This window comes from Abrus precatorius, unplaced genomic scaffold (assembly GCF_003935025.1).
Source record: "Abrus precatorius isolate BTA unplaced genomic scaffold, Abrus_2018 Scaffold11, whole genome shotgun sequence".
Lineage (NCBI taxonomy): Eukaryota > Viridiplantae > Streptophyta > Magnoliopsida > Fabales > Fabaceae > Abrus > Abrus precatorius.
Window position 1 is genome coordinate 11957047 of NW_020874303.1, and position 10445 is coordinate 11967491.

The 10445-nt window shown below is 31.5% G+C and overlaps 1 protein-coding gene across 1 annotated transcript; it reads left to right on the forward strand.

Annotated features, from left to right (window-relative positions):
* The first annotated feature begins 1862 nt into the window (after positions 1-1862).
* LOC113855631 (uncharacterized protein At4g06598) lies at positions 1863-3979 on the forward strand. The gene is made up of 4 exons (XM_027487262.1): positions 1863-2359; positions 3306-3381; positions 3470-3596; positions 3795-3979. The coding sequence occupies exons 1-4, from the start codon at positions 1863-1865 to the stop codon at positions 3977-3979; spliced, it is 885 nt and encodes a 294-aa protein (XP_027343063.1).
* Positions 3980-10445: the final 6466 nt, after the last annotated feature.

Below are 10445 nucleotides of genomic sequence, written 5' to 3' on the forward strand. Positions count from 1 at the left end.
TAAAATAAAATAAACTTATTTTATAAGTTAAAATCAAATTATATATTTTATTTTTTAAAACTTCTTTATTTAACTTTTTAAAATTTTTAAAAATATATTATAAATTATTTTTAAAAAATAAAAAATATTTTATTTATTTTTATATTAATTTTTAATAGAAAAGCTTATTTTAAATTTACCTGAAGTATATTTTACTCTTAAAAAAATTTATAAGAAGGATCCACTTTAACTTACTTCACTTAATATCTATTTACATTTAATTTATATACATCAAAACTTTGAAAGTTCTACGTAACACTATTTATTTATCTGTATCTTAGGGGCTAAAAACAAAAGTATAAAGTAACTTTTTTTATAGGTGGCAGAGATTTTTGAAACACTGTTGCACAAGTACCGTTCCAACCTTTTATCCCTTAACTGAAAGTTCTTTTGTTTTCATTTTATCCTTGATTTTATTTCATAATCCTTAGTTTATCTGTTTACGCCGATTATTATAAAAATAATAATAATAATTCATTTGAGCTTTATATAAATATTTATAAATGAAACTAAATTTTGAAAATATTTATGATCCTATTAGTTATCCGTGCATGATAATAGGATAACGATACTTGTAAATTTTTATAATTAAGTGAAGAAACATCTTAAAAAAGCTGAGTTTAACATGGCATTTTACTTTTTTAAACAAGTCGTTACGCAAAGCGCGCTGTTCCTGAGGTTGTCTCGGACTCATTCTCTACCTCTCCACAGACAAGAAAATGGTTCCTTTTTCTTTTCAAGAAAACAGTATTGTATTGTAGAATGGTAAAGAAGGGTCGCCGGTCATATAACAACCAGCTAGACCGGGTTATGCTCATCAGGCCCCTTTCTCTCTGGTATCTTTACTTCATTCTTTGTTCTGTCTATCATATATTCATGTTAAGGAACAACTTTGAAAATATTTAAATTATGCATTCAGAAACTAGTTAACGTTGATTTCTATTTTTCAGTTCCCAGCAAAGGCAACTCTAGTTTTGTTGGCAACTCCTTCAGATCTGATTGCATAAGAAAAGGTTAGATCAGATATATTTTCCTTTTTAAACATTTAATTATTTCTCATCATATTTCTACATTTATATTTGTGTATGGCAAGAAATTATTGCTGATTTGGGAACTCGGGAAGTACAGAAGTGGAATCCAGTCAAGTACTAATTTAAGTTCAGTTTTTGAATATATATATAAACAGAATTTTAAAACTTTTACACTCAATTTAAGCCTTTTATTAAATTTAAATTTAACGAGTTGTAATTTATTATTTTAATGATCATTAGATTTAAGTTAAATGAAATGTTTAAATTAAGTGTAAGTGAATATTTTTATTAAAAAATATAAAATATAACAGTAATAACATATAACTTTATTTAAATAAAGATTAAAAATAAAATAAAAAATATTATAAAAATAACATATTTCTTTTAAAAAAAGTTACGGTCACTTGTTTAAACTACACTTAAAAATTATAACTAAATGTGTGTATTTTATTGTCACTTGTGTGTGTAGCATATTTCTTTAAACAAAAAAAAGTTAAGATTTCTTATTTAAAATACAACTCTTAAAAATTAAAATTAAATACGTAGTGCATGGATTTCGAGTCGAACTTAAATAATTTAGAGGTAAATGAGTAATGTGTACCCTAACTCAAGCCATGAACACGTATTGGTTTCTGACCATATCATAATTTCTCATTCATAACAAAAGGATTCCAATGGCATTTGATATCTGTGATTAAACTAAAAAATGTTTATTTCTTTTTTTTCCCCAGAATCTTAATGTTCTTATTTATGCACATTAATGTAGTGCAGGGTGATATACCTAACAGACAGATGGAAACTTGTAATGGTTTATCAAACTTGAGAAACTCTCAACCCACAGGAATGCCACTTCTATTGCCCCCTAAAAGTGCATCTGAGGGTGAATGTTTCTCCCATTCAGTTGTTGAACATGAAGGATTATCTGAGCCCAAAGAGGGACTTCGACGCCACCAACGCACATATTCTGATAGCATGCTAACCGAGGAAGTGCCTGGTTGGTTGAAAGAACTCCTTGATGAGCCAGAGACACCTCAATGCAGGAGTCACCGAAGATCATCAAGTGACTCCATAGCATACTTACAAGTAGAAAAAACTACTGAAAGGGAAAACAAATTGACTAACACTTGTGTCACATTTCCAAGTTCAGTCACATCGCAAGAGGCTGATACCCCACAAACACACATTATAGAAAAACAAAATGTAGCAGACCCAGAAGGCTCCTTTGTCCAACATCGTAGCTTATATCCTAATCCATCACCAACCAAAACAGATTCAAAACGTGCCAAACGGTATGTTGTGCTCTTAACCCTCTCCACCTTATGGAATTTAATTATGTTTCTATTCTTTGTTGGTTCTCTATATCTCTAATGCTTCTGCTTCTGGACAATTTTTCTATCTTATCGAAAACATTTTTCCTTTTCCTTGATCTTTTATATGGTGTCTCATAAGGTACCAGTTTTTAGTGGTTTAAATAAATGCAACCTGTTTATATTTCAATTTTTTACAATATTTTCTATAAATTAAACTATTTTTTCCCTATCTCTGTCTATCACATCAATTATATGATTTCACACTTTCCTCTTTTATCTAATCGCAATTTTGTTGTACAAAATAGTATGTATAATAATTGTACATGCTTTGCAATTACAAAAGTAAGCGTAAGATGTTTTCTTATTTATCGTGTGCCGCGATCCCTTAAGATTTAACTCTTTTATGATAAATTCAAGATCTCAAACTTGAAAAAGAGATTATTATTAACTCAATGATCGAAGAAAAAAAAGAGTAGAAATAACTTAAGAAAATGAAAGATCACTATGGAGAAAAAGATGGAGCAACAAAAGAATAAGGGATTTGTTATCGGAGATAGATATTTTTTAAGTCAAAATATCTCCTACAATTTTATTTCAACATGCTTAAAATAAAATATATAATAAAATAAAATAAAAATAAATTTAACTCCAATAAACTTTTAAAATACATAAAAATATCTAATTAACACTAAATACAATTTCTCTTTCAGAAAACACAGAAGTGGATAGTGTAGCACCTGCTTGGAAATAGGTAGAATACTTCCTTCGATAATATTTACACATTACTACTACAACTACGAGCGTTATTTAAATTATACCAAAGATAAGTGATTTAGACAGATAATAATAAAATAGATGTAGAAGATATATACTAGTCAATTATTCTGAGTAATTGTTGCATCTAATACTTCATGGTGTAATACAGGCATTCGGCTCAACAAAACCGAGCTAGGAAAGTTCAATACATTGCTGAACTAGAAAGAAGTATCCAAGCTTTGCAGGTAATATTGCAAAAATGTAGGAATTTTTATCTCGTACGTAAAGTAAAGTGATAGACTACTACACATTATGCTGCTATTTCCTTTACAGGTAGAAGGATATGAAGTTTCAACAGAACTAGAATTTCTTGATCAGCAAAATCTCATATTAGGTATGGAGAACAGGGCCCTCAAACAACGGTTAGACAGTATATCCCAAGAGCAGTTCATCAAATGTTGTAAGTGCCAAAATTCATTCAATTCTCATGTATTTACTCTTACGACTTAATTCAAGTAGACAAACAAATTATCACTTGCAATTTATACATAAGTTTTGTTCTTATTTTTATCTTGATTTATATAGAGGGCTTAATTAGATCTACATGTTCTCTTTTGATTGTATGGTATTCGTGCTTTACAAATGGTGAATGGCACAGTGGAGCAAGAAATGCTGGAGAAAGAAATCACAAGGCTTCGAAATCTTTATCATCATCAGCAGCAACAACACCAACAGAAACAAAAGCATTATGGTAGGCCTCGGTCTAAGAGTCAAGAACTTGATTCCTCATTTGCCAGACTTTCTCTCAAGAACAGGGGAACTGAAGTGCAGAACGCCGGATAGTTTTCATTGAATAGAGAGACATATTTATATGATGATCAATGGCTTAACTCTCTTGTCTTTTTACATTCAAGTGTCAAACATAAGGTCTCAAATATAGTCAAAAGCAAAGCCCTCCACAGTATCTAGTTTACATAGAATATCCCCAGTATGGTGAATCTCTTAGATGAAAATGGTTTCAAATTGGCAATTTGGCACATGTGATTAGTGACAATAGCAATTGGTCTCAATAGGCTGTAAAATTGTCTATGTAAATTCTTCATGTGTTAAAACAATTTTATGTAAATCGTCAATCTATAAAAGGAAAATCTGCATTCATGAGACTAGAGATGATACATAGGTCCACAATTTGAATTAGGCAACGCTTGGTTTAAGATTTTTGGAACTTCTCTATGAAAGAAGAAACTTGTTCAAATAGAATTCTAAATAATCTCGAAAACTTTAGTAGTTTTTTCTTAAAAAACGAAGCTTCAAATTACCAACTTTAGATAATATTTTAAACTTTTCTTTCTCTTTTTTAATCTTACAAATATTTTTTTTCATCTACATTGCATGGATACGGGTACATACGGTACCGGTACTGGATACAAGTATGAGAGTATGCTAATTTTTCAAAAAATAAAGTATAAGTACATCTATATATAACAAAAAAATAAATAAAATTTAACATGAAATTAATTAAATAACATAAAATTGTCTAATAATAAATTAAAAATGATATAACATAAATTGAATCACATTGTTCAACAAATAAGATTTCAACAAAAATACAAATTTATAAATTGTTTTACAATCAACAACAAAAAGGCTAAGCATTCACACTCTAATAGTGTTAATCTCATAATTCCCTTCTCCTTCATCAGTAAAAAGCATTGTCTCCAAATCTGGTTCATCAAGAGAAAGAGTAGCAACTTCCAGAAAATCAGCCCCTGCAAATGGATCCCACTCATCACCACAGTGTCCCATATTTTAGTCTCACCATAATAATAATTCTTACTCTTTCTTGAGAGCAATTGAAGATTTGTATTTAGGGTTGAGCCTATTTCTTTTCATAGAATGAATGAAAGAATAAGTGCTCCAATTTCGCTCACAACAAGAAGAGGATGGTTGCGAAAGGATCTTTAAGGCAATGGTTTGAAGTTTAGGAACACTACTAGAAAGCGCTATTTACAGGCGACCATTACAGACACATTTTTATCTATCTGTAATACAGACGAATTTACAAATGATTTTTTAGTTTTTTTTTTATTTTTTTCTAAATTTTTTGAAAAATCTGTCTATATTACAGACGGATAATGACCGTCTGTAGTTGGCCTGCCATTTGGTGCGAAGTATTATAGACAGGAATTACAGACGAATTTTTCCATCTGTAATTTGAAAATGGGAGAGAAATTTGGAGCAGGAGTTACAGACGGATTTTCATCTGTAAATATTGCCGTTTTGACCGACTTTTCAGCTGGCAATCTATAGACAGATTTTTTTTGTCTATAACTGTATTTGATGAATTTGTAGACGGATAAATTCATCTGTAATTAAACTTTTAAAACACACTGTTTTATTAAACCATTTACAAACAAATTTTTTCGTCTGTAATGTGCGAAACACATAAATCCGCGCCTCCTCCTCCTTCCTCATTTTGCATAATTTCCTCTCTCTCTCTCGCCTCTCTCTCTCTAGATGCTTCAGTTTTTTTGCCTTTGCGAGTGATTGAAGCATCCATTTGAAAGATAATTTACTTCATTGTGTTCTTGGTACGAAACTTAACTTTTAATCGGTTTAGTTTTTTTATTTTTTGATGTATTTTAGAGACTTAAAATTTCTAATATAGAATTGTAGGATTGGAGATTGTATGACTGGGGGAAGGGCGTAGAGGTCCTTCTCCGATCCTGATTATTGTGTACTGTGGGATTGTTTGTGTTTGCGAAGTTTGTAGAATATGCATGTTATGGAGTTATAAGGGAATATGCTCTAGAATGGTTTAGGATTGTAATGTGTATGTTTTTGATGCATTGATTAATAGATTGTTACATAATATATAGATTATGTGTAAAGGAAATTTAGATTTTTATATTAAGTACGTGTAAACAAATGTAAGGAAATATTCATATATTAAGAGATATTCTGCCAAAATTTACATTAAAAATTTGTTGTATTAAGTGTAAACAAATGTTAGCAAATATTCATATATCAGGGGAGATTCTGCCGAAATTTATATTAGAAATTTGTTGTATTAAGTGTAAACAAATATAAGGAAATATTCATATATTAGGGGAGATTCTGCCAAAATTTTTAGAAATTTGTTGTTCAATCTATAATTGATATTTGAGATGGTGATTTAATTAAAATTGCAGGAAAAGTCACTGAAGAGACCACCTACACATGAAGAGGTGTTCAAGGAGACACATACTCGCAAGGGAGACAAAACCTTGTGGGTTGATACACGATCTCAGGCCACATATGTAAGTTATCCTTATTGACACTATATGTTATTATTAATGATTTATTAAATAATTTTTGAGACTAATATATAATTATCTGAATTGAACTATAGGATGACTATGTTCAAAGGCTTGAGGAGGCATCTTCTCAGGATCCAGAGTCAGTTGATGAGGATACTATATGGTCAGAGACGGTGGGTGACCTTTCTAAAGGTCACATTTATGGCATGGGGAGCCGCTTTGCAGACTCTATGTCCCTGCATCTGTCACCAGAGATGCCTCTTCTCTTGTACCTGAGGAAGTGGACGACATGGTCCGCATTCAGGTCCATGCCCTAAATAAAGAATTGCAGAAGAAAAATGAGGAGATGTGGAAGACCAAGGAAAGTGCATAGAAGAAGAAGTGGGCGAAGAAAATAGAGAAGAAGTTGGCATTGAGGATGTAGAGGGAGGTCCAGTAACAGATGCAACAGCAACATATGCAGATGCATGTATACTTTGAGGTCATGAGAGCAAGCACCTCTACACCTCTACACCTCTTCCTCCTCCTCCACCAGCTCCAACACCACCAATCTTCAACTTCATACGTCATTCCTTCTCTGACTCCTCCTCTACTAATGACGATACTTTTTCGAAAGATGATCACACCGATTATTAGTGATATGCAATGTTATTTTATTTTTGATATTTTTTTAGATGTTTACTTCTTCATTTGAAATGACATTTTAATTTTACATTCTATAAATAATTTCTTATTTAAATATATAATTTTGTAGTTTTTATTATGTTTATAAATTGTGATAATTAGGAACAGGGAGGAATAATTATATTTATAAAAAAATGAAACAATTTTTTTGAAATTTCATAAATGAATTACAGATAGATTTAAAGATTTGTCTGTAATTATTTACTGACGCACATATTACAGACAGACTATAACCATCTATAAATTCGTCTGTAATACTAAAATTCGTCTGTAAAAATAAAAAAATCTGTCTATATTTGCAGGTTTTCTAGTAGTGGAAGTGCAGCACCATATATAACTCACCATTCTTTTGGCTTCAAGTTCCACCTATCTTGTAAATAATCAAATTGGCCAATCTCTTCTCCACCACTTGAGAATTTAACAAATTCCTACGTTAGCTCTAATCTTTCCTTTGGATACAAAAAGTAGCTTCTCAAACATTTGTTTCTCCCTATACAAATCTCATTGCCCCTATGTGGAGATACTTGATTTGGTGCTTCGTCAAGCCATTGCCTATTAATCTATTAATAACTTACAGTTAGTTCACTATAACCCAACAAGTAAAATAAATTGAAACTTGCAAATTAATTAACTTTACCTAGGATTTAGTAAATGAGCCAAGATATGAAGTTGTGTGTTACTTTTAGTCCACCTATCAATCAAAATGCTATACATCACTTTATAAAAGGATGAATCTTCATTTAACTCCTTGCCCTCATGTTGATATATTGCATATTTCACTAGGTTGATCATGGAATCCCATTTTTCATAAACCAAATGAAGAGTTAGTTCATCGATATCACAAGAATGGAGCATCTCGTATATAGGATTCGTGAAGCTCAAGATATAATCAATTTTATCCCAAAAACTGTCATTTAGAATTGTTTCTTTCACAAAGGTGGCTCTTGGGACATCATCTTCTTTATAATGAGACCATTGCTCATTAATCACCATAGATTGAAGACCAAGCTTAAGGGTTCTCAACCTTTTAAGCATGATAATGGAGAACAAATACCTTTGAGTGCAAGATTTAGTGTGTGCACAACACAAGGTGTCCAAAAAATGTGAGGATGCACAGATTCCACAATAAATCCAGCAGCTTTGCAAACTAGTGCATTATTTGTGATTATTTAGACAACATTTTGTGCTCTAACTTCATCAATGGTAGATAGAATGAGGTTTGCTATATAGTTCTTGTCCTTGTATTCACCGGATCTATCAATAGCTTTCAAAAACATAAGGCTGAAATCACATGCTGCCATGAAGTTAATTAGTGGTGTTCTCTATGCATCAGTCCAATCATTACTAACTATGCTCACACATTTTTCTGGCCAAGTGTCTTTGATAGGTTGGAGTAACTTTACTATGTTGGCCTTTTCCTTTTGCAAGAGTGAAGTTCTTATAGCATTGTAACCCAGTTGAAGAAAACCTGAGATTTGAGTGTTAGCAGCAAATGTATAGGAACTAACAAAATATGGATTATGAGCAATATTGAATGGCAAACTGGCTAAATAAAACATTTTATCAATTTCACAAGTCAAGTGATCTCTAGCCTCATTAGTAAATGCCTTTTTCAATGTTCCTTCTCTTCTTCTCTTGCTCCCATCCACAAGTGAATTCAAACTTGTTGTTACGGTAGGTAAAGGCACTTACACAGGTTTAGCTTTCTCAATAGTCATTCTCTCAACTTGTTTCATTTTTTCAATACATTCATTTGACACTTCTAAACAAATTGCTACACCATATTCATTTAACTATATAGTAAGAACTATTGTAAATTGCATTGCAATAATTGCATCTCTATATAACATTCCCTCCTCCATCTTTCTTACTTTATACAATTGTCACATAAGCCCAAAGAGGACAATGACTCTCAACACTTCCATAAAAAATTTACTAATATTGGATATAAAAGGATTGAAAGATGCATTTGTAGACCCACTACTAGAATAGTGTGAAGAAGACATTTTGACAAATCAACCTAATAATTCAATCACATAATAAGCATCCAACCTAAACAAGAAAATAGAGAAAAGAAAACGAAGCATAACAGAGCATAACAAAGTTGGTGTTGTTAATTCTTTATAGAAAGCACAACTCTTCCAACAACAACAATTGAATTTAATAGAATGAAATCAAGAGGCATAAGCATTAAGTAGTACATAATTGACTTTATTTCTTTACTATCACAATCCCTGATAATACTTAAAAAAAATTATATTAAAAAATTCACCTATTAGAAATGGTAAATTCAAAATTATTAACATTGTAAGGAAGAAGGAATCAAAGAAAAACAAATCAAAAGTTGCAAAAATAATTAAAAGCATATATTTTAGTAATTTGTAATCGATTTTATCTGGGAAACAATGGTTTGTACAATTAAAGTAAAAAAAAAAAACTTAGTAAATTGCAACATCCCTCAGATACCAACATAGATAAATGATTGCTTAATCCGTATCATTCTTTTAATTAGGTTATTCATAAGTTCTTTCATATAACGCATTACTTGTCAAAAACAACAATGAACATTCAATAATTCAAAGTGTCTTTGTAACACCCCGAGTTTTGTAATTTATTGATTATTGATATAAATACATGAATTATTGTTTGGATGTGTATATATAAGTGTGTATGGTGTTGGAATGCATGATTTTATTTTGTGTGAGGATGTGGATGTGTGTATAGTACGAATATAAGCATATGTGAGCATGTAAGTATGCGATGAATTGTAATAGGAATATTGATTTTTGAACTGGGTAGGAATTGATTGAGAAGTAGGCTTAGTGTCTGCTGCAAGGGTGTTCTCGCTGTAGTGAGAAAGCCCTGGGTGAAGCACTTAAAACTGTTATGTTCTCACTGTAGCGAAAAGGCAATAGAAGAGGGTACATTTCTAGGTGCAGTCTCACTATAGCGAGAGGGTCTCGCTGTAACAAGACAGTTTCCTTTGAGATTTACGCTGTAGCGAGAAGGAGTGTCACCGTAGCAGGGAAACCTAGTTGTAGCGAGAGTGTCGCGACTAGAGGGATATTTGAAGGGTTTAGGGTTCAGGAAATGCATTCCCACTCTTCTCTCTTCATTTTCCTCTCGATTCTATCAACTTAAAATCCATTCTTACCGATTAAATTGCCTCCAGGGCCGTTTGGGAGTAAAATTGAAGGTTGAAAACGAGTTTGGGGCATTTGGAGGTAAGTTTTGATGGTTATGGTTTCAATTTTTCATTCCTCTTCTTGATCTCTTAGGTTCTCATGAGTTTTCCAAGTGTTTTAGGGATGAAATTCGTGTGGGGA

Bases quoted from the DNA above. Each gene is read 5' to 3' on its own strand.
- LOC113855631 (XM_027487262.1), top strand. From the start codon at position 1,863: ATGGAAACTTGTAATGGTTTATCAAACTTGAGAAACTCTCAACCCACA. The intron at 2,360-3,305 runs GTATGTTGTGCT...GGTGTAATACAG, and splicing joins GATTCAAAACGTGCCAAACG to GCATTCGGCTCAACAAAACC. The intron at 3,382-3,469 runs GTAATATTGCAA...TTTCCTTTACAG, and splicing joins GAAGTATCCAAGCTTTGCAG to GTAGAAGGATATGAAGTTTC.